The 24,157-nt window shown below is 49.3% G+C and overlaps 1 protein-coding gene across 1 annotated transcript; it reads left to right on the top strand.

The window, feature by feature from the left end:
- Window positions 1–756: 756 nt before the first annotated feature.
- GJA5 (gap junction protein alpha 5) lies at window positions 757–18,186 on the top strand. Its single transcript, XM_043576031.1, has 2 exons — window positions 757–885; window positions 15,061–18,186. Exon 2 carries the CDS (start codon window positions 15,093–15,095, stop codon window positions 16,167–16,169), a length of 1,077 nt encoding a protein of 358 aa, XP_043431966.1. The 5' UTR covers window positions 757–885; window positions 15,061–15,092; the 3' UTR covers window positions 16,170–18,186.
- The last annotated feature ends 5,971 nt before the right edge of the window (window positions 18,187–24,157 follow it).

Raw genomic sequence — 24,157 nt, 5'->3', positions numbered from 1 at the left:
AACTTCTGACCCCCACTCTACCACTAACTAACCCACTCGGTCACCACGATTGGGTTTCCTCAAGTGTAGGAACGTCTACCTTGTAGAACTGAAAACTGGAATGATTAGCGAAATAAAAATGGAATATATATACATACTCTAGCCCAGCATTGGGCACATGGAAGGTGCTCTCGTCTCTTTAGAGAAGAGGGAGCAAGGAGGATGATACTGGTTAGTGGGGGTGCCCTCTCCCTGCCCTTTGGAGCTTTTCAGTTACCCTTGGTGTCTATTCTGGGTGCTGGTGGCTGTGAGTTGTGAGACCACGTTTCCTATGCTAGCTGATTAGCTCCCAGAGGAGGACAGAATGGAGGTCCCCAAAAGACCTGTTCTGTGAAGCAGCACTCTTTTTCTCTGGTGGTGGGAAAAGAATGGAAAAGAGGGATCTCTTGGGCCATGTGCCAGTCTTCCCCTGATGCCCAGGAGGAGCTCAAGGAGGCTCTGTGGAGGCTAGGGAGGCGGCTTGTCACCGCCTGGAGGGAGTGGGGAGGGGGGGGGCGCCAGGACTGTGGCGACAGCGACAGCGACAGCGGAGGTCAGTGGGGGAGGAGGAGGGCTCTGTCAGTCTCCTCGGGAGAGGGTGGTGAGGACAGGCTGCAGGGAGGTAGAGGAAAGAAAACTTTTGAAGTGAGCACAGATTATGAGCCTGGAGGGAGGGACCCAGGGGAAGGGGGTGGGGACCGAAAGAGTAGGAAGAAGTGGGAGGAGGGAGGGCGACAGACAGGGAGTCAAAAGCGGGGTGGGAGCGCAACTGGCAGGCTGAGAGCCTGAACGGTGGGCGGCAGAGGAGGCGGCCAGGAGCCGGGGCGGGAAGCCCGCGGACATTCCAGAAAGGAGGACGAGGAGAAGGTAAGGACGGACTTGCTTTCCAGAGATGAGACGACCCTTGACGGGAGAGCCTTGAATTCCAGGCTGGAGAACAACAAAGCTCCTTCTCCGTCCCTGGGGGCTTGCCCCCTACTCCTGGCTAGTCCCTGCGCCCCTGAGGTTGTGAAGCAGCAGATAAATGACACTTGATTTATAAGGAGTGCTAGAAGTGGGAGGGGAGGGCCCTTGCCTTGGGTCTGGACTTGTGGCTCCAGGGGCATCTTCCAAGCTGCGCGGCGGTCCATCTCCAAGAACTTTGGTTAAGACGGAATTGTCCCTTTAAAAACCAAAACCATCACTGTTTTACGATGCTTCCTCTAGGCTTGGAATCTTTTCTGAAATGCTTTCCGCAGCAGCATCTAAGGGAGTGTTTTGATTTCCACCCCCCTAAGGCATGTTGGGTGGTTTAAAAATATTCCCTGCTTAGTTTCCTGCAGAGTATCATGTCCCTGCTGGCCTGCCACTCGCTGTCGCTGTCGCTGTTGGAGGAGAGAGGCTGGTGAGCCCCCCAGAGTGGAAGCGGGAGGAGGTGCCCACCAAAGGTCCCCTTTCCTCCTGGGTGCAGGGCCCCTTGGTCTCTCTTCTGAGCATGTGGCAAAAGAACCCTGACTTGGGGGTCGAGATGCCCGGGTTCTGGTGCCCTGAGTGGTTGTGTGTCTTTGGGCCAGACACTTCCCCCCTTCTGAGCCTCAGTTTCCTCATTTAGAAAATGAAGGGTCTGAAGTAGAATGATCCCTCCGGTCCCATTCAGCAGGAACATTGTACAAGGTTATGATTCCTTCAGCTCAAATGCACCTGGGAACCTTGAAAAAGGAAAGCTTCACATGAGGGTTTTACATCTTTCCTGTGCCTTTGCTCAGTTTTAACTTGACCCCCCCCTTCCCAGTGTCACATCATAATGGAGGGATTCCTGGTTTTTACTCCTTGGCGTCTCACAAGGCTCTGGCACGTGGGGTCCGACTGGCCGGAGAAAAGGCAGGACAGAGTGAGGAGCACTGGACCGGGAGTCAGGAGACCCAGGAGAAATCCAGCAAAACTGGAGAGGAGACAGCAGCCGGCGTGTGGAGGTGCAGCCCCTCCATGTGCCAGCTGGTGTGGGCTCACCACCGGGGACACGAGCTGGTGTTTATAGGCAGCCCAGCCTGACTTTCATTGTCAGCAGGCCCTCATCTTTTCCACCCAATGCCCCCAGAGTCCCAGCCCGGCCCAAGAGCCTGATTCACGGCTCTCTAGGGACAGCTCTGAACTTTCCACCTTCCGGCAGGTTCCCCAGGGCGGCAGCACTGTTTAGAGCCTACTCCCCTGGCTGTTCCTCCAAGGAGCAGTCCTCTGACACGGCTTGGCTCGCAGAGCACAGAACACCAGGAGGTGTGTCCCCGGCTTCCACACCAGTGCCTTCTGGCCACACTCCCACCCAGAGCCATGAAGTTCATAGAGACATGGCAGGAGCACAATCATACGGTCCTGCTTTGCCCTTGAACCCCATGGACGTTCTCGCCGAGCTCCTGAGACTGGTTCTTGTCTGTTAGCTGCCTCACTCCTGTCCCCTGTCCTGCCATTGGCCAAAAGTCCTAGGCCATGAGGACTGGAAGAGGTCTCTCAGATTTCTCGTCACCTTCTTCGACTGATGGGGAAAACGAAGCCTAGGAAAGGAGGGTGACCTCTGAGGGCTGACGCAGTGAGTCAGGCCAGTTTGCTTGGGAGAACATCCGAGGCTGCTCATGCCAACCTCGGCCACTTCGGACTCTGTCCTCAGCTGTTTTCTGAGCTTCCATTTCTCTCCAGGCCTCCCTGCTTCTTCCATTTAAGCATCTCCACAGTCCTGTTTTCTGGCAGTGACACCCACCTGCCCACCTGCACCTCCTCATCTCTGTGGGCCGCTGGGGACGGGGTGGTGTGCAGTGCAGGGTTCTGGGCTCTGGCCGCCGGCTGGGGCTACCACCGTGCAGCTTGGCCTCTTGGAGCCTGGCTGATCCCACCGCACCGATGGAAGCAGGACAGGGAGGCTGTCTGCCGGGACCCGTAGTTCTCAGGGCCAGGGAGACCCAAGGCCCGGGCTTAGCTCCCTGTGTCAGGGAAGACCTCCCCCACCTGGGAGTCTAGCAGTTCTCTGTGCCAGCTGGCCCCAACGTGGGCTCAAGGATTAAGCTGACCGAAGGGAAGAGATGCCCATTTTTCCAGGAAAGCTTCAGGGCTCCTAGAAAAGAAACTGACTCCTTGTCTCGAGTCGGAAGCTGCTGTTCTTGGAGAATGACAGCTTGAGTCCCCTTTGTGATTCACTTGTTTCTGGATATTAGCAAATCAAAAAAAAAAATCAGCTTTCAACAATCCACTCATGTTCATAAGGAAAGGGAGTCAGGAGGTCTCAGAATCAGAGGTATTGAAACAGCGCAGAGAGAAGGTAGAATTTATCTCAGAGTCACATTGGGGCTGGAATTTCAGCTGTGTGACCTAGGGAAAATTATTTGATGTCTCTGAGCCCCGGTTTCTTCATCTGCCTAAGAGGTTAATAAATGCCTTCCTTGTAAGGTTTTATGAAGATTAAATAAAATAATGTACAGATTTCCCCCACTACCAGAAAGTTTGCTTTAGGCCACTTCAACTTTTACAAGAGACCTACGTTATAGTGTCTGTTTCACTGGTGGAAATCCGAAAGAGGATTTATTTTCTTTAAGTTTATTTATTTATTTTTTTAAGTTTATTTGTTTATTTTTTTAAAGTTTATTTATTTATTTTGAGAGAGCGAGAGAGCAAGTGGGGAAGGGTTGAGAGAGAGAGAGAGAGAGAGAGAGAGAATCCCAAGCAGGCTCAGCACTGTAGCATAGAGCCGGATGCAGAGCTCAAACCCACGAACTGTTCAGATCATGACCCAAGCCAAAATCAAAAGTTGGCTGCTTAACTGACTGAGCCACCCAGGCACTCCCCAAAAGAGGATTTATACTTATGTCAAGGTCATTGCTTCTTCACTTTACACCATCTTGGCCTACAGATGGTTTCATAGGAGCCCTCTACCTTTTTGGATAGTGGGGGAAACCTGTATTTAAAATGGCTATTATATATTAAGTGCTCAATGAACAATAGAACAATAGGGTAGAATCCGGATCACCTGGTCCTCAGCCCGTTTCTTTGAACTACCTCTCATTTTATGTAAAAGCCTTTCTACAGGGAAGGCTCATATTGGCAAATAATTCTGAGGAAGAACCGCTTGGTTTTTACGACCACAGACTTTTTTCTGGGACTACTTGTGCTGACCTCTAAGCTGGGGGTCAGAAACTCTAGCTTTGCCTTCTGGCTCTGCCACTAACTTGCCACACTATCACAGTTGGTCAAGTCACAAACTCCCCGGATGTTCTCACCTAGAGCTAGAAGGGCCTTAGCAACCATCCAGCTCAACTGCTTTCTTCTCTACACGAGCCAACTAAGGCTCAGGGAGGGGACACGTCTCATCGAGAGTCACAGAGAAACAAACAGCTGGGATTGAAAAGAGGCCCTCTTTCAAGGCTCTTGTTCAGAGATAACTTCCAGGACCTTAATCCAACCTGGCATCTTCATCGTTCAGAACCTCAGAAGAGGGCAGATTTAGTGAGGGGTCGGGATGGCCCTTCTAGACTATCACCTATTTATTTCCCTTCGAAGTAGAACTGAGCCAGCTTCAAACCTACCCTGTGGATGTGCCTTTGGCTTGGTTGGTGAGCAGATCCAAAAGCGCTGCAGTTTCTCAGAAGGCAGGAATTACATGAAGCACACGTTTTGTAATGTGACCTCCAATGGAGTCCATCCCTAGACCCAAAGGCTTGACTTAAGAGAAAAGTCTGGAGGCAGGCCGGACCTATTTCAAGAACGAGAGAGGCCTGATCTGAGTGGGGCCCTGTACCTCCCTTCTTCTCCACGCTTGCCCCCGAGGGTCTGCACACCCAGTGAAATAATTAACTTACAGTGAAATGAATATCCGTCCCATCGCCCATGTTTGCCTCGCCTCTGACGGTCACCTACCCCACCCGGTGCTACAGTGAGGGTCCCTGGGAATCACTGTAACCGGCCGGCTGCACTGCCGAAGTCTGTGTCAGGTTGACTAGTTGGGTCATGCCAGAGAGGAGTTCTTACTGGAAATGTCAGAAATGAAGACAAGGGCCTCACCTTCCCGAGGGCCTCCTATGTGCCAGATACTGTTCTAGGGGCCTCCACACATCCACGTATTGTTTAACCCCCACAAGGAAACAGTCCCGTTTTTCAGATGAGGAGGAAACCGGGAGGCTGAGTGGCTTGCCTAAGGGCTCACAACTGGAGCGTGGAGGCAGGGTTCGAATCCCACCATTTCGCAGGAAACGTGAGGCCCACTACCTATTTTTGTTTCCGCTGTTCTTGTCACGATTTGACATCAATGGAGCACCAAAGCCTGTTGTTTGGCCGGCCGAAAACCCGGCAGTAGACACTGCTGCAGCCAAGAGCACTTAGTGGCTAAAAAAGGAAATAACTTTCTATATGTGAATTCTGGCCAAATGGTGGCAGATGCTGAAGAGTCTGGGAATCCTGAGAACTGGGGGCCGAGGGCTTCGATGGAATCGTTCATTCTAGGAACAGCATATGCAAGGGCTGGCCAGCCAATAAGCCAGAGGCTAACAGCAAAAACCCTGAGCCTCTTCTGGGAAAGTGGGAAGAGCCCTGCTCAGGGAGTTAAGAGACTAGATAGAGTTCTGGTCATAGGTTTGTCACCAGCTGTCAGTGCTGGGGCCTCTTTGCTTTGCTTTCCCTTTGAGAGACACAGAGCGACGGTGGGCTTTGAGTCAGGCAGACCAGCTGCCAAGTCCCTTAGGCAGCATTTGCTACTGGTGTGACTTTGTACAAGTCACTTGACCTCTGAGCCTCAGTTTTCTCAGCTGTAAAATGGGATCATAGCTACTTTCCTACCAGAGTTAACAGAAGGGCTAAAGGTATAGTTGTAAAATGCTTCACATGTGGAAAACTCTCAACTGAGTGGTACCTGTTATCGCTATTCTGAACTTTCCTGGAACCTGGTCTTCAGCTGGTATAAAAGTAAGGGATTGGTTTTGATTGATGTCTAGATTCCTTTCGGCTCTACTGTACTATATGAATCTATGACAAGATGGTGGAAATAATAAAGAAATGTAAGCATCCCATAAATTCAATTTTCATTAATACCTGCATAGGTTTTAATCAACCTTTTGGGGGTAATTAATAAGGACCTCCCATATTTCATTGTAATTGAATGTCTCCATTTGCCACTGCCTCCCATCCACCTCTTACAAATATTTCTTCTAACAGTTTAAGAAGAAAATTACTTATCCTGGCATAATTCTCCTTCCCCACTTTGCCTGCTCCCTTCCACCCCTGTGGCTTTGAAACAACTGTCTGCCAGTAGAGTGTTTCTGAGCGACCCTCTCTGTCCTTGTTAGAATGAAAATAATGAAATGGAGAGAGCGGTTAATTATCTGCCATTGGCTGGAGTCGAAGGGAAATTAAAGTGACACTTCATCTCCTCCATCTGTCTCCTTCTTCTCTCTCATCTCTGTCTCCCTCCCCCCTCTTTAGTGATCAAGCTTCAGGGGTGTAAGCCCCCTGCCCCAGACTTCTGAGAAGGTTGCCCACACTGCCCAGCTCAATAGCTGTAGCTGTATTACCCACATGGTTATTTCCCTGGAGGCCGAAGAGGCTGCGCCAAACCTAAGTCAGGAAAACAGTGGAAATTCTAAATGTGAGAATTACCCCCAAGCACTTAGAACTCAACTCCCGATTCCAACAGTCACTTTGAAAACATCCCTGCAGAGCTCACCTTATGTAAAAGCGGCCAGCCTCTGACTGGTAAGGATTTTTGGAGAAAGGAACTCTAGGTGATTAGATAGAATCCAGCACAGTTGTGAAGACAGGCAGGGGTACTGCTGTCAGACAAGGCCAGAGCCGGTTTTGGTGTCAACTCCTCTGCTTACTGGCCAGTCTTCCTCGAGTGACCTTGCTCAGCCAACCTCCCCCAGCCCGGATAAAAGGGAGGGGGATAATCCCCACTTGCCCAAGTTGTTGGGACAATCAAATGAGAAAACGCATGTCAAGAAACTTGCAAAATGTCTGGCACATAGAAAGGTCTCAGTCGCTTTATGTTACTATAATCATCATCGCCTAGACTGAAAGTTTGATTGTTGTGTCACTTGAGGTAAACTAGAAAATGGAGCTGAGCATCTCCAAGGGTAATAAAGATTGCTGATCTGGCTGAAGATCAAGACCACTTTCTTATGCAATCCTCCCTGTATCTCTGCATTTTAGTGAGAAACTGTGGAGGGGGAGGAAGGGGAAATCACAAAGACGTGCACTAATGAATAAGGGACAAAAGGGTTTTGAGATGATGGTCATGCTTGGTGCTTTACTTTATAAAGCCACCCTTGATGTCGGCACAGCACAGGAGTCCCATAAACATTTTCTGAACTGAGCTGCCCTGATGTGGTATTATGTCCGAGGACCCTTTAAGTGAGGCCCCTCGGGTCCTTTTACAACAGAATTCTCTTCATTGGGAAACAAGTCAGCCCTGCTCTGTGCCACATTCCACTGTTTGGTGAGCGGAATTATAGCATGGGCCAGAGTGCTGTTATTATTACCATGAATAACAACCTTTATTGAGAACAAGAGATCTGTCAGATAATGCCCCGAACATGTGTCGTCGTCCAGAATTAGACTCAGGCTCTGCAGAGTGGTCTTATAATCTAATTTTGACAAACTTGGGTGAGCTTCCCCAGTGATCTGTGGGGAGGAAATGGAGAAGAAACAGTCCATGGTGAGCAGGTACATCCAGTCCTGCTCTCAGCGAAGCAGAGGGCTCTGTCACCGACAGACAGAGGAAGGCTCAGGGGCTGCTGTCTCCCTGGTGTTCTGGTCACCACAGCCATTGTGCAGGTGCCCCAAGGTCACCCTCCCAGGGAGTCCCTCTACTGGCATCAGGTGTTTCAAGTGAGCTGAGTGCTGTAATTCATTCACTGTGGTTGATTTTTAAAAGTACATGAATTAACCTATCAGGTGCCAGGCACAATGTCAAGCACTAAGAGGAAAGAGTGGGTAGGGGGATTTTAGCGGGAGGATACAACGATGACGAGATACGGGCCTTTTCTTCAAGGACCTCAGGGTTGAGTTGGAGAATAACACACAGCCAATAGAGCACATAATTCTCATTACGTGTTTGAAACCCCAGTGACTTTACAGTTCAGTCTGAGGCCCAGCTTCTGACTTGGGGTTGGGGTGGGGGCACAGAAATGAGAAGGCAACTGTTATGTGTGGCTCCACACGACAGGATTAGAATCAATAGAAGGAAGAGAATTTTCAAGGAATCCCCATGGTAGCTTCTTGCTCTCTTGCAATATGCTTTCTTGAGCAGGAGACAGGGTGCTGTTTCAGCAGGGTGCTGGGTGGCACCTGTAACCTGCAGCCTACCTAGTTTATGCTACAGCCACTACTAAAGGACAGCAGGGTGATTATTGACTGTGCTGTGCCTTATGTCCCCACCTCATCTGAGGGCTGTGTCCCATTAGGGTCTACCCACAGGAGCAAGTCATGTATGAAAAACATGGTCTATCATAGGGGTTGAGAACTACTCTAAACTCCTAGGCATGGCCTCCAAAGCCCTCCATAACCTGCCCCCACCTATTCTTTAGACTCTACCTCCCCTGCTCTGCTCATTGTCCTCTAAAACCATGCTGCTTTTCACTTGGTAGATTTGTTCCTGTGGTTGCCTTTGTCTGGGATGCCTCCCACCTCCTCACCTCCACAAATGTCACCTCCACTTAACTCCTACTCAAGGGTTGCCTCTTCTGGGAAGCCTGGTGTATTTGCACGTTTGGTTGTGTCTGTATCCGTCACCAGACAGTGAATTCCTTCAACATTGAGTCTTACTGATCTTTGGGGCCTGAATTGTGAGGGTGAACTGAATTATACTTTCCTGTAATCCCCTTAGCACCCCACCCAGTGCTGGTCACATCAAGGGAGCATCATAAATATTTTCTTGTTTGCCCAAAAGCTGGCCCCCAGGCCTTATCACTAAATGGTAGTGGAGTCTCAAATAACTCACTGCCCCAGGGTGAGAAGAAGCTTTTGAAGTACTGAAGGGGGAGACATAAGAATCGATGGGCTCTACCCTTGGAAGGAAGATGGAGGGAAGCGTTCTGGTGTGCACCAGACTTGACCAGAAACTCAGTGGTCTAGGTTCTGTCTCCATTTGTCTTCATCTCTTCAAGCAGGTCTTTTACCTTCTGTAGATGTCTCCTTTTCTGCACAACAGAGGCGACAGTCATCACCCCACAAAGTGGCTCTGAGGATTCCTCTGTTCAGCAATAAAAATTGAGGGTCTATATGTTCTGAAGGTATTCAATTGTGAACAAAAAACAAACATGGTCCCGCACTCTTGGAGTCAACAAGAGAAGGTAGGAGAAGCATGTTTTGAACTGTGTAGGGTTTTATTTTTTCTTGCTGGACTTAAGGAAGATTTGAGCCTCCTTTTGATCACTCTGTAATCTTACTGCTAGATGAAGCACTTTTTTTTCAATCATTAAGAAAGCATTTATTATGGGGGCACCTGAGTGGCTCCGTTGATTAAGTGTCTGATTTCAGCTCAGGTCATGGTCTCGTGGTTTTGTGGGTTCAAGACCCATACTGGGCTCTCTGCTGTCAGTGCGGAGCCAGCTTTGGATCCTCTGTCTCCCTCTCTGCTCCTCCCCTTCTCAGAAAACAACAAAATAAAACAAAACAAAACACCAAAAATAAACAAACAAGAAAGCATTTATTATTTACCTAACGTGAGAACCTAATGCAATAAGAATACAAAGTAGAAGACAGGGCTTTTGACTTGGAGAAATCTGTTACTCATTTGAAGGGAAAAGCTGTTAAATCCTTGAGGGCAGGACTCTTGCTTGATGTTATTGGATCAACAGGCATCACTGAGGGCCCAGTAAGTGCCAGGTCTGGTGTCTCTTAGATATAATTTTCAGTACCCAGAACAGTGGTAGGCACATAGAGGGGACTCAAAAAAGTACTTGTGGGGTGGCTGATAGAAAATTTTGGAAAATCGGTATAAGGCAGCATATAAGTAAGAATGTACCCTATAGGCTGAACAGTAATTTAGAGTCTTTAGAGTTCAGGAGACATCAAAGAGGGCTGGGATCAATTTGAGGAAAGACTTCTCCATTTCTACCTAGATCTGTGGGGTCATAGGAAAAGGTCCTGGCTATGAGCTTATGTTAACCCAGGTTGCTCTAATTTGGTTTTCTTTGAAAACACTGGCTGTGTAGGAAGGCAACAATGCTAACACTGGACTGGGAATGTAGGTACCTGAATTTTGTCTGTAGCCACGTAATACACAAAGTAGGGGAATAAAATGATTCCTGCTCACTATACACAAAAGCCTTCCTTTGGCCCTTTCCCTCTTATCTAAGCACCATGTCACTGTTACCAAGCAAGTTCCCTGGTGACTCTTCCAAATGTTTGCTCTGTCCCAGGATATGACACGCATAGAGAGGATGTTGAAGGTTTTGGAGTGAAGAAACTACAGAGTTGGGATGTTCTCATCTGGCTTCCGGGGACCATCTCTTTTGCCTTGGGGATTTCAGGTGTATCAGTTGCAAAAGGCTGTAGAGTTCAATTATCCAGGGTTCCTCAGAGGGTCCTGACCTAACGAGGCCCTCCCCAACTCCCTAAGCCAGAGCCAACTCCCCCGAGGTGTTCCCAGAGCACACTAAACTTTCTTAATGTTAACACACATCATGCTTTATTGCAACTATGTGTTTGGTCTCTCCCCGTCATTAAGGGATATGAAGGCAGTTAAGTTCAGTAAAAGCAGGGACTCCTTATTTGTCTTTTTAACTGCTGTCTTTTTTTTTTTTAATTTTTTTCAACGTTTTTTATTTATTTTTGGGACAGAGAGAGACAGAGCATGAACGGGGGAGGGGCAGAGAGAGAGGGAGACACAGAATCGGAAACAGGCTCCAGGCTCCGAGCCATCAGCCCAGAGCCTGACGCGGGGCTCGAACTCACGGACTGCGAGATCGTGACCTGGCTGAAGTCGGACGCTTAACCGACTGCGCCACCCAGGCGCCCCTAACTGCTGTGTCTTAAGGGTCTTGTATGATACCTGGTAACCACTCCTATCAAATGGATGAATGAGGGGCACCTGGGTGGCTCAGTCGGTGAAGCCTCCGACTTCAGCTCAGGTCACGATCTCGCGGTCCGTGAGTTCGAGCCCCGTGTCGGGCTCTGGGCTGCCGACTCGGAGCCTGGAGCCTGCTTCCGATTCTGTGTCTCCCTCTCTCTCTGCCCCTCCCCCGTTCGTGCTCTGGCTCTCTCTGTCTCAAAAATAAATAAACGTTAAAAAAAAATTTAAATGGATGAATGAAAGGGAAGGACTTTGTAGGCAGAGAGGAAAGGAGCTAAGACAAAGAGAGGTGAGAAGGTGTGGGCCATGTATACTCCCCATTTGTGAGTGGGGAGTTGTGTAGCCTAAGTATTGGGTATGTGAGCGGAACAGGAAAAAAGGATGTAGCTGTGCTGTGGAGGATCTCAAGTTGAAGTTAAAGGGTCTGAACTTCATAAGCGGTAGGAAGCCAGTGAGGATCACAGCTAAAGCAGTGAGGTGTATTATTGCCATTGTATTTGATAGAATTTATTCATGGCATGGGCAGCTTCCTTTGCCCCTTCTGACACACTTCCTGCCAACAAACAGATGATAGTCTACAAAACATTTTGTATGCTGTACACCCAGTAAACTCAATGAATATCTAATCTACATATTTCTTTGGCTGAGTCCCCCCCAAAGGGACCCAGTGTAGCTGGGAAACTGACTCTCATATTATAAACTGAGCAACTGGTGCATGGTAGCAGCTTTAAGTTTCTCTGACCTCGCCTAAGTCATCCAGGAAGTCGCAGATGCGCAGTCCCGTCACCTGTTTGCGGCCTCCAGGGCACATGGAGTCTGCGTCACCCTCCACCTCGTCAGCTAGTTTCTCTTGTTCCCTCCCCATGAGGGAGCCTACTTGATGTAACCGGCTTTCTCCTATTCCACTGCGCTTTCTTTCTTCCAGGTGGGATCCCTTGCACCGCAAGTGAGGGGGGCAGCAGTCAAGCCTCTTGGCAGACCAGACCAAAGTGTCACATTCTTTGCCCGGGACTATTTTTAGATCTCCTGGGGGACATGCAAGGAATGAGCGACACAAAAGATCAAGGGGAAAGTCTTCAGGGACTGAGGGCAGTTTGGAAAACTTGCCCCAAATTTTGGAAGGATATGACATTTGTTTCTAGTTTTCCTTTTGTGTCTTTCTTATTTCCATTTCTGTTTCCCTTTCACTTTCTCCCCTTCTGCTCTTCCATCTGTTCTTTGTAATGCACATCTCTTCTTTCTTCTCCTTCCCCCTCCTTCTCCATTCTTGTTCTTTCTTACCATTTCCCTTGCTAGTAAAGTCTGCCTTTTATTCTTTAGTTTTTATATGGGAAGGACTGTGCTAAGTGCTTTTTATACATCGCCTCATAACACTCTATGAGATAAATAACAGTATGCTCATTTTGCAGATGGGAAATTGAGATACAGATCCAGTAGCTTCTCCAAGCTCAGTGGTATTTAGGGATTTGAACTCCACTTAACTAACCCCCAAACTGCCTTCTCTTAACCACTACGCGGTCTTTCCTTTTCCATTCCCAACTCCCTCTGGTCCTTTCCCTCTTTTTGCTCCTCCTCTCCCCTTCTCTCCTTTCCCATGTCTCCCCCACCCGCCCCACTTTCTCTCCCTCCCCTCTCTCAGACACTCAGCACATCCTGGTCCCTGCACGTGTGTGGATGACCCTGAAGGTGCTGAACACTAGGCACGTGCCTAGAAGAGATGACAGATCATTCAAACTCTTATCTAATCAGCCATTTTCCTTTTGAGCAAACGCTCCACAATTTTCCACATTTGGAGGCTAAGGGAGGGGGGGACCCTTCACCACCTAAGGGAAAGGGCAGATGTCTGATCGCAAGCCAGAGGAAAGGCCTCAAGACCTGGATGGGTCTTTGATATGGAGGGGAACAGAGATAAAGCCCTTTACACTCATGTGCGGACTCTCAGGGGTGGGCAGCAGAGGCCTGGCAGAAGACAGGGCCAGGAGGCTGGTCTCTGTCAAGGAGATCCCAACTCAGGAGTCCAGGGAGCCTGCATCATGAAATATGGCACCCCACCCTCTCCTCCCTCGTATGCATAAAGAATGTTCAGATAGGAACCAGGGGCACATTGGCAGTAAAGATGTGAAGGTCAAGGTTTGAACTTGACAATCTCTAAGATGCCAGTAGATTCTGAGGTTCTGTCCTTCCAAGAAGGGAATATTTATGTTCGGTTCCCTCCTTTTTTTTTTTTCATTATAATATTTTATCACTGTTGATTAGGATTGTTTAGAGGCTTCAGCCATAAGGACATTTATTACTCATCAAGTAAGAATTCTGGAGGTAGGAGATTCAAGGGTTGATTCAGAAGCCTCAGGATATTGGTTGGCATTTCTGAGAATCTTTGGACAGCTTCAGACATCTTGACTCACACAGGCCTGTCCACACAGGAGGTAGTGGGGGTGGGTGAGACCTCCAGCGAGGTTCCCTCCATTTACTGGGGAATGGAAAAACAGTTTCTAGAGCGCTCCCTCTACATTAGACTCTCCCCATACCTGGCTGGCCAGATCTCACTGCAGTGGAGACTGAGAAGTGAAATCTGGCCTTTTTACCCCGCTACAGGGATGCGGCCAAGGAATAGGGAATTGGTTTGCTCCTGGGTAGGGAACACCAGAGCTTGCCACCCCTCCTTCATTCACCCAACTAAGATTTACTAAGCATCCACTCCGGGCTAGGCTCTGGGCCAGGTGATGATGATACAGAGGAAAAGGCAATCTCTGTTCTCAAGGAGCCCCTACTGGAAGAACGCAGACAGGCAGAGGACCACGAAACAAGATGGCAAGTGCTAGGAGGGAACTGAGTGTCCTCAGAGCCACCACAGGAGCCGAAGAGCCTCAGCTTGAAGGATCAGGGAGCTTGGAGGGAGCCCTGACTGGGTTAAAGTTCTAAAGGGTTAATAGGATTCAGCTAGGGGTGAGGGGGCATGTGGCTGGGAAGAGGGCATCTGGGAATCTTCTAGGATATGGAACCAAAGGCACTCATGGGGACAGACAGGAAATGAGGCCGAGGAAGCAGGCAAGGGCCTGAGGAGAGAAGGTTTTGTTTGGGGCATTTATTCTGGATTTGAGGAGGAGCGGGTCTGGGCATGGGTGCCTTCTGAACGCGGGAGGATAGGCCGAGCTGTGTGGTTGCGGTGGCCGCACCACACTGAGGCATAGCAGGTGGGCACGAACCCGAGCGCTCATCTGCAGTGCTTTTCGCTGGTGTGACCCAACACGTTTTTGTTCGCCACCTCCCAAGACAGCTGGGCCATGTCCGAAGACGAGAGAATGCGTCCTAAGAGGCCAGACTTGCCGCCCCCTCACCTACTCCTTCCCCTTCGCCCAGTTCTGCCTTCCGGAGCCAGAATAATTCTTTTTCACCCCAGAGCCGTTCAAACCTATGGAACGTTTGAGTTATGATTCCCAACATGTCATATACCTCAACTCATTTAACCCTCAGGACACTGACGTAGCTATAGTCTGTCCCCATTTTACAGACAAGGAAGCAGACACAGTGAGGCAGATGGCCAGCCTCGTGATGGCAGAGACCAGTCCTGTGTGTTTTCTGCTTCACCAGCATTTCTCCAGGCGTGGCCCTTGGACAGCCAGCCTCAGAACAACCTGGGCTGCTTGGGGCAAATCCTGATCCCGGGGGCCACCCCAGACCTCTTGAAGTAGACTCTCTCGAGGTAATAGCACAAAATCCACACCGTAACACACTCCTCAGTCGATTTCCAGATCCATTCAAGTGCGGGAATCACACTTGAATCTTGCTAACACAACCATTTTTAATCTTCTCTTTCCTTTTATCTTTTGCTGGCCTGGAAAAAAAAAAAGAGAGAGAGAGAGAGAGAGAGCTTTTCAGGTGAATTTGACTCCTGAGTTGTCCTTTTTTAAAGAACACATTGGCACGGACCGGTGGCATCCCAGAGCATGACTGCACCCTCGAGACTCTGCAAGCCTCCCTCTCTTTTTCTCTCTCTTTCTCTGCCCCATTTGCAGAAGTCCTGGTGGCTGTCCCCCACTGAGCCAGAATGGGTGACTGGAGCTTCCTGGGAGAGTTCCTGGAGGAGGTACACAAGCACTCCACGGTGATCGGCAAGGTCTGGCTCACCGTCCTCTTCATATTCCGCATGCTGGTGCTGGGCACGGCGGCCGAGTCATCCTGGGGGGACGAGCAGGCAGACTTCCAGTGTGACACCCAGCAACCCGGCTGCGAGAACGTCTGCTACGACCAAGCCTTCCCCATCTCGCACATCCGCTACTGGGTGCTGCAGACCATCTTCGTGTCCACGCCGTCACTCGTGTACATGGGCCACGCCATGCACACCGTGCGCATGCAGGAGAAGCGGAAGCTGCGGGAGGCCGAGAGGGCCAAAGAGGTCCGGGGTGCTGGCTCTTACGAGTATCCCGTGGCCGAGAAGGCAGAGCTGTCCTGCTGGGAAGAAGCGAATGGAAGGATTGTCCTCCAGGGCACTCTGCTCAACACCTATGTCTGCAGCATCCTGATCCGCACTACCATGGAGGTGGCCTTCATTGTGGGCCAGTACCTCCTTTATGGGATCTTCCTGGACACCCTGCACGTCTGCCGCAGGAGCCCCTGCCCCCACCCTGTCAACTGTTATGTCTCCCGGCCCACGGAGAAGAATGTCTTCATCGTCTTTATGCTGGCGGTGGCCGCACTGTCCCTCTTCCTCAGCCTGGCTGAGCTCTACCACCTGGGCTGGAAGAAGATCAGGCAGCGCTTTGCCAAATCTCGGCAGGGCACGGCTGAGTGTCAGCTTCCTGGTCCGATTGCCGGCATAGTCCAGAACTGCACACCACCCCCTGACTTCAATCAGTGCCTGGAGAATGGCCCTGGGGGGAAATTCTTCAATCCCTTCAGTAACAAGATGGCTTCCCAGCAGAACACAGACAACCTGGCCACTGAGCAAGTGCAAGGCCAGGAGCAGATTCCCGGGGAGGGTTTCATTCACATCCGTTATGCCCAGAAGCCTGAGGTACCCAATGGAGCCTCTCCAGGCCACCGCATCCCCCATGGTTACCAGAGCGACAAGCGCCGTCTCAGCAAGGCCAGCAGCAAGGCCAGGTCAGATGACCTATCAGTGTGACCCTCCGTGCAGGGGAACCAGGACCAGGTGGGAAAAAAAGAGGCTCAGAGAGGGAAGATGTGTCCCTACCGACCCCATCTCTCATTCTCATATCTGTTCTGCTCCTTTCGGGCTCTGGGTCTCAAGGCCATTGCTCATTTATTCCAGAAGGTAGGACCAGGGCTCTGCAAGTGCAGGCAGAGACATGGCTTCCCACCCAGGCTACTGTCCCTTCCCCATCCTCTACCCAGTGTACCTAGAAGACTTTCAGATTCTTTAGTCAAGGGGGTAGAAGAAGAAAAGAGAACTGTGGCAAATCTGGCCTGGGAGGGATAGCCAGAAGGATAAGATGGCTCCCTACATACCAGCCACATACCAGATGGGTTCTCCAAGTTCCTATGGCTTCCTTGACCCGATCACCCTTCTTCCTGCAAGAAAGAGCCAACGTTCCTAGCCAATGAAGAGCATGAATCAAGGACCTTACATTAGATGCGCTCTTGAATCTGTTGTCTCTGTGGGTCAAACCTTGGAGTGACAATGAGGTGGCCTTGGGCTGCCCTCCCTCTATCCAGTCTTACTTAAAAAGAGGCCCTTGGAACTTGACTAGCAACCTCAACTTTACAAGTGCTTTGGTATGTACCTCTGGCAAATGTCCCACTTGGTGATGCTGCAAACTTTACTTCTGCCAGGGTGACAACTAACTAGCCCATGGGGGTGCACACTCCCCTAGGGAGCGACTGTGTACACAGGCCCCACTGGAATCCCTGCCACCACCTGTCATCCTGCGGCTCTTTTACAGCTCAACCTGATGATAGAAACCATCCCATCCCTCCCTTCCTTGGTTGTTCACTCAGTGCTCCCCTAAAGACCTTATCGACCAGAATGCCCAAGAAGCCGTCGTCCTCTCTCAGATCCTGACCAGATCACCAGCCACAAAGGCCAGTGGAATTTCCCTAGGTCTTATTAAAACAAAGATGGCATTGTGCTTCTCAGATTCCCGTTGGGAAAAAATAATTCTGCTGTGAAGATAAAAGTGAAAAAAAAAAAGAGAGAAAATACTGGAAAACTATTTTTCCCTCCTATTTATTTCCCTTGCTGACTGCCAACTTAGAGTGCCAAGAGGAGGTGTGATGACAGCTATGGAGCCCCCAGATCTCTCTCTCCCTGGAGGGCTTAGCAGGGGCATGGAAGCAGTAAGGGAATCTCCAGCTCTCTTGGCAGGGGCCTCATTTAAGAGCACACAAATTCCTATGTCTCCCTGGTGCTCCTAATGAGACTGCCAGAAAGCAGTGGGGACTGCAGACTGTGAAAAAGCCCTGCCTTCCCAGGGACTGGCCTGGTTTCTCTGTTCAGTCCATCCATAATGGGTGGTTGCCATTTTGGATGAAGGTAAAGGATGCTCAGAATTGGATACTGAGACTTACAGGGAGATGATTACTTCTTAAAATGCATATGTGTGTGTGTGTGTGTGTGTGTGTGCGCGCGCACGTGTGCCAATAGGGTGGGGAGGGGGAGGGGGAGGAGAGTCTGAAATAAGGAAAGGAAACCTTAAAGGAAATTGTATCTTCCTGCCCTCACCTCCAGATGCCTGGCAGAGGGACTGAACCTCACTGTTTATAGTGGCATTGGCCTATGTAGGTGAGAGTTTGAGGCAGAGGAGGGTGAAGTTTCAGAGGTAGGCTCAGCCTCTGCCCCACTCACCCGTCTCCAGGCCCCTTTGCTTATTGGCTATTGGTGGGTAGAGAGAAGTATGAGGGTAGAGAGTTGGAGGGGACTGACCAGGATGCCATTTAGGGAAGAATGACTGCTCATTCCAGGTCCCTAGAGAAGACACCTTTTTATCTATTGTCGGCATTGGCATGAAGACTGGCCAAAACAAAACCGAGAAGACTCTCCTTCCATCTCTAAAATGGGTTTGTTTTGTGAAATGGGTGTTATTGGATTAGAAATCCTATGAGATTATCCTTGATGATGGGACTTTCAGTAATGAAACAGGAAATGATATGTGTAGTGTGTCTTAATAAAATTTGGCCCTGCATGTCGCTTTGGTGTCTCTTTCATGCCGCGACCACAAAGAAGGATGGCGGACTTGGTGGGGGAGGGAAGCACTCGGACCCCACCCATCAGCCAGTAATGCAAACAGCTTTGGAGTCCAGCCTGCAAGGGTGAAAATCCCAGCTTCTGATTGACAGCTGGGCTCCAACAAGCTACTTAATCTTTGAACCTTGGTTTCCTCGTCTGTAAATTGAGCTTTGTAGTATCTACCCTATTGGGTTGTTAAATGAGAGACCGTAAAGAGTTCAACAGAATGCCTGGGAAATAATATCTGTCACTAAATTATAATCATTGATATTGTTGTCATTATTGTCTTTATTATTTTCATTATTGTGTTGAATTCATAGCATCTGAAAACCTGGGATGTCAAGAGATGATTCCAGAACTTTCCCCACGGAGCTCACAATCTACCAGTTAACTGAGGTGGTCCAATTAACTGAGGTCAAATTAACTCAAATGAACACAGAGGAAGCAATTGGAATAGAATTAAATGGGAATTCATTTATTATCAATTCTATGAACCACAGGTTCCGGGAAGTGAAACACAGGACGAAATGACATGGAACAGGACACTTGGCCTGGGCCTCAAGAGGCTGAGGTTTTAGACAAGTGAAGGCCTCAAGGATGACTCTGAAATGGGTCTTGGTGTTCCTATAGGGATACTGAGGCCCAGGAAATTTCCGTGACAGTGGAGGCTTCTCACTGGCCTCCCTGATTGGGATCACATTGTTTTGGATGAAGAGAAATGGTTCTTGCTCCAAACAAAGGGTCAAGGGATCACCTAGCACTTGACCAACCCCCTCCCCCCACCCCCCTCCCCCTAGGGGTCCTATTTCCTAGAGGAAGAAACAAAGGCTGAGAAACACAAACAGAAGAATTCTCTTAATTCCTGGCCAGTGCTGTTCATCAGGGTAGGAAAGCTCATCTGAAGAGGCTTGCAAGATCATAGAACACATCTTATGACGGCAGAGTTGCGACTCAGGGGGCATCTGTCCAAGAGCAAGGTGCTCAGCCCACAGGGGCCTGCGGAGTCCAACTGGAAAAAGCCTCTGAGATCCATTTTTTCTCCTAGAAAAGAAGCAGTGCCTCTCACGGTTTTATAAACATAGCTATTAACATTTAACAGTTTATATTACACCCAGACTGCAAAAGCCAAGGGACTTATTTTACAGCAAGTAAGATTTCAACCTCATGTATCTGCTCTCATTTTCTCTTCCTCTCCCCTTTAAAGGTTCATCACTGAGGAAGGTAGTACAGTGAACACACTGTGGATTGTAGGCCCCTGCAGACTCCTTTCCAAATTCCCTCCCTCCAGTGCCAGATAAGGTCAGAATTTCTACTACCAGTGTTTCATTACTGTGGTTAAAGTATCTTAGTGCTTAAGTGCTAATAACACTTTTATGAAGAATCATAGTAGGAATGAATTTCAGATTTCTTCCTAGTAGCAAATTTTCCCAGCAGAGAGAAAAACAGGGGAACAAGGGCAGTGGGCACCCCGCTGGTGTCTTGAAGGATTGCTTTCATGATGTGCAGATGAAGAAAACAGTGAGGTTCGAGGGGCTGCCAAAAACAGGATTCCCACTCCCCAATCCTCTGTTGACCCTAGAAGGCCCTGTAGTCGATCCATGGATTGAATAGTAAGCAGAATGTATAAATGATAGATACGTAAATAGAACAGGATCAATAGTTTCTCTTCTCATTGGTTACTTGATGGCAGCAATGAGTATGATCTATAGGTTTTTTTTATCTTCTTTCATTTGGAAAAGAGAAAAATTTTATTCAACAATATCTGTTGAGCACCTAGGTTGGGCTGGGCACTATGTCAGGTTTTAGGAATGTAATTCTACAAAACGTGTGAGTCCCATCTTTTGGGGCTTCCATTCTGGTAGGGAAGACACCCTAACACAAGGAAACAAACAAAATAATTATGAATTGTGATAAGCGCCAAGGAGGAAACAGATAAGATGCTAACAAAGGTGGAGGAGGGATGTTCCTCAGGATGGGCAGAAAATCCTCTCTGAGGAGGTAATAATGAGGTTGAGATCTGACAGGTGAGACAAAGCCAGCCACTGATGAGCAGAAGAACCCGAATTTCTTCCGGGAAACCCCACAATACAACCGTCTCTGACTTCAGTCTGGGCCAACATTCTTGAAAGACACAGAATTCAAGCAGCATCTAAATAGCACCTAAAACACCACCACTTGGCAATGACTATTACAAAACATACATCCTTTTTTAGTAAAAGCCCCAAAGGACAGAAAAGTCTCTTTACTCAAAAGAAGGGAAGTCTTAATTAAAACAACTAAATAGCATATGTCAACGTTCTGAAAAGCCCTATTTGATGTTGCAACTGTTATTTCCAGGACTGATTCTTATAACATGCCTGGGGCCTTGTAAATTGGGCCCATTCCCTCAAGTCCAGGCTGGTGGGCAGAAGACTGTGTGCAGAGAGCCAGCAGCATGTGGTCCAGAGGAGCCTTGGCATCAGAGGAGTCAGAACAATGAGACATTGAGCACACGGAGAGGGGGGCAGTGAGGAAGGAGGGAGAGTGCATCAGTACGGAAGCCAGGCCACAGGAGTGGTGCAAGATGCCAGGCAGGCACCACGGGGGACATCTGTCAGCTGGCAGCAGGTTAACAGCTGCATCCCAGGGGCTGGGGTACTAGGCGGGCAATGCATCAGGCCAGGGTCTTGAACAGAGTACAAGGTGGGTGCCCATTATCAGAATTACAGTGAGGCGCTGCTAAGGACAGTTATTGATGGTGACACACAAGACTTACTAGATGCCTTCAAAGTCAGAAATCTGAGGAATAACCAATAGTGAGACTCCCAGGCCCCCCATCAAGCATGGTGGTGGGTGGGGAGATGATTTTTGGCATGGTACCTCGTTGGCACCTCTTCAACTACATGGAAGGCTGATGCAGCCCCGGGAAGTCATGGCCAGGAAACAAGGCTTAAGTCCCCTCTGTCCCTTTAACCTAGCTGATTTTCCAAGACTCTGACTCAAGGCCCTATGGATGGGCCACAATTACTTGCTAACAAGGGTTTCCTCTGAGAGAAACTGAGAGCCTTGCATGAACCCATTCAGGAGAGCTCTTGCCCTGGGCTCCGCAGCCTGGCCAAGCTCAATCCCCCGAGGAAGCAGCTGCGTGTCAAACAGCAGCCCAAATCGGGAAGGGAATCGGGTGGGGTGGAAAGTCCGTGTAGGCCTCCCTGGGGCTTTTCTCAAGTGGACCGAAATATAACCTGGAGGGGTGTAAGCTTACAAAGGTTTGAGGCAAAGTTATACATTTGACAACCAATGTAAAAACCTGTGTAGGGGGGCGCCTGGGTGGCGCAGTCGGTTAAGCGTCCGACTTCAGCCAGGTCACGATCTCGCGGTCCGTGAGTTCGAGCCCCGCGTCAGGCTCTGGGTTGATGGCTCAGAGCCTGGAGCCTGTTTCCGATTCTGTGTCTCCCTCTCTCTCTGCCCCTCCCCCGTTCATGCTCTGTCTCTCTCTGTCCCAAAAATAAATAAAAACGTTGAAAAAAAAAATTAAAAAAAAAAAAACCTGTGTAGGGTGTCATTAGCTGGGGAAAAGTCTGTTTAAAGAAAAATCCCCAGGGGCACCTGGGTGGCTCAGCTGGTTGAGCATCGACTCTTTGATTTCAGCTCAAGTCTTGATCTCATGGTTTGTGCGTTCCAGCCCTGCACTGGGCTCCACGCTGACAGTGCAGAGAGCCTGCTTGGGATTCTCTCTCTCCCTCTCTCTGCCCCTCCCCTGCTTGCTCTCTCTCTCTCTCTCTCTCTCTCTCACACACACACACACACAAAATAAATAAACTTTAAGAAAAATAAAATAAAATTAAAAATAAAAAAAATCCCCAAGTTTGTTTGTAAAACAAACCTGGAATTGTTAAGTGCTGTTTTCCAGGCTCTGTGCTAAGAGAGTTTCTGAATTATCATCTCATCCTTGTAATAGTAATAATCCTGAGGTTGTTTGTCCCCCACCCCCACCCCCCCCCCCATCACAGATAAGGAAACAGAAAGATTCAGTAACCTACACAGCTGGCAGGTGTAGAAGTGAGATTCAACCACTCATCTCTTTGTCTACAGCTGCTTCTCCTAAGTGCTTCTCCTATAGTCTTCTGTAAAAAGGCAAGATACAAAACTGTACCCACACCACGATTACGTGTAAAGTAGGTACTTGAAAGGACAAAGGAACTTAAAAGGACAAAGATCTGAAAGAAACAAACAAAAATGAAGGCAGTTGTGCCGGTAGGGTGGATCTGTGGGAGGGCTTTAGTTCTCCTTATTTCTAAACTATTTTAATGTTATCGTGTTATTTTTGCAATTAAAAAATTTAAAATGTATTTATATTCAACCTTTGGGCTAAATTTGGTGTTCCCTTGGGGTGACTGCCAGGAGCCGCCTCTCTTCATTTCCGCAGTACTCATGCCTGGGAAAATCTGTCTTTATTTGGGCTCTGAGCGCCACCCTTAAATGGAATAAGGTTAGCAGGAGGCACCCACCCCAAGGTCAGGGCTGCCGACTGCGTGACAGCGGATGGTCTGGTAGCCGCGCCTGGTTATGGCCGAGCATTGGAGTGAGTGTGGGGGCTCCACCCACACCCACGAGCTCTTGCGCCCCCTGTGGGGGCTTGACTGGCACCCAGGAGCGCTGGCGCCCCCTCAGTGCAGTGGGTGTGGTCAGGGCCATGGGCAGGCGCTGTTTGGGCGGCTCGGGAGCGTATCACTAGGAGGGCCCGCAGGTGCTCAGACCTAGTAGGAGAGGAGAATGCTGCCATTTTCCAAGGGAGGAGCTGGGTGTGCTAAGCGAGAGGAAAATGGCAGTGCAGGCCTCAGGGCAAGGCAAGGACCCCCCGGAGTGGGAAAGAGCAGGAAAAGCTTCTCAGAGTGAGTACCACTTGAAACGGCTGTGAAAGATGATTAAGACCGTATGTTCCAGGAACTACAAGGATCCAGAAGGGGAAGATGAGGCCAGGAGGTGGGAAGGGCACTTGTGGAGATTGGTTGAGAGCGTACCTTTCACTGTGTAGGCAATGAGGAGCTACCGAGTTTCTTGGGGCATCTGGAGAGTGGGGTGATCAGCGCTGTACTTGAGGTTGACTAGACGAAGCAGCTTGTCAACGGACTGCAGAGAGGAGCCCCCGGAGGCTGGGAGGCTCCCTTTTGAACCAGGGAGGAAGTGAGACAACATAGAGCCTCAGACTATGGGTACTTGGTGGCTGGTTAGGTACAGGGTGGGGATAGTGGTAGGAGAAGGAAGTCCGGGATAATGAAGGGGTTTCAGGTCGGTGTGATCATTTATTCATTTATTTCAACAAAATTCACTCTGTTCACTTAGTTAATACAGATATAATGTGGGCCTGCTCTGTGCCTCACATAGTGCCAGGACCTGGGCACCCAGAGAGGAAAATCTGTGGTAAGACAGTGATTATCATGCAGCAGAGGGGTAATGGGTATTTTAGACCCCTTTTTTGGTATCACTTCAGATCTTCTCAGCCTCACCTGCCTCTTGTTCCCAGCTGTGGGTGTGGCCCAACTTCACACAGGAGCATCTGACCCCTCCCCAGGTTTCCTTTTCTGACACAGTGGCAGAACTCTGCTCAGCACCCAGCCCAACAAATGAATCACCAAGAACTGTTGAGTAGTCCGTGCAATAAAGGGCAAACCTCTGACCAGGAGGGGACAGAAGCCCTCCCTCCACCCCTACCCCCACCCTGCTAGTGGTTCCGAGACCTGGCTCTTCTTTTTTTAACGTTTCATTTTTATTTTTGAGAGGGGGGTGAGGGGCAGAGAGAGGGGGATAGAGGATCCGAAGTGGACTCTGCATTGACAGCAGTGAGCTGATGCAGGGCTCAAAGTCATGAACCACGAGATTATGACCTCAGCCACAGTTGAAGCTCAACCAACTGAGCCACCCAGGCACCTCCCAAGACCTGGTTCTTA

The sequence above is a fragment of the Prionailurus bengalensis genome, chromosome C1, assembly GCF_016509475.1.
Source record: "Prionailurus bengalensis isolate Pbe53 chromosome C1, Fcat_Pben_1.1_paternal_pri, whole genome shotgun sequence".
Lineage (NCBI taxonomy): Eukaryota > Metazoa > Chordata > Mammalia > Carnivora > Felidae > Prionailurus > Prionailurus bengalensis.
This window is presented reverse-complemented; position numbering and strand designations above follow the sequence as displayed.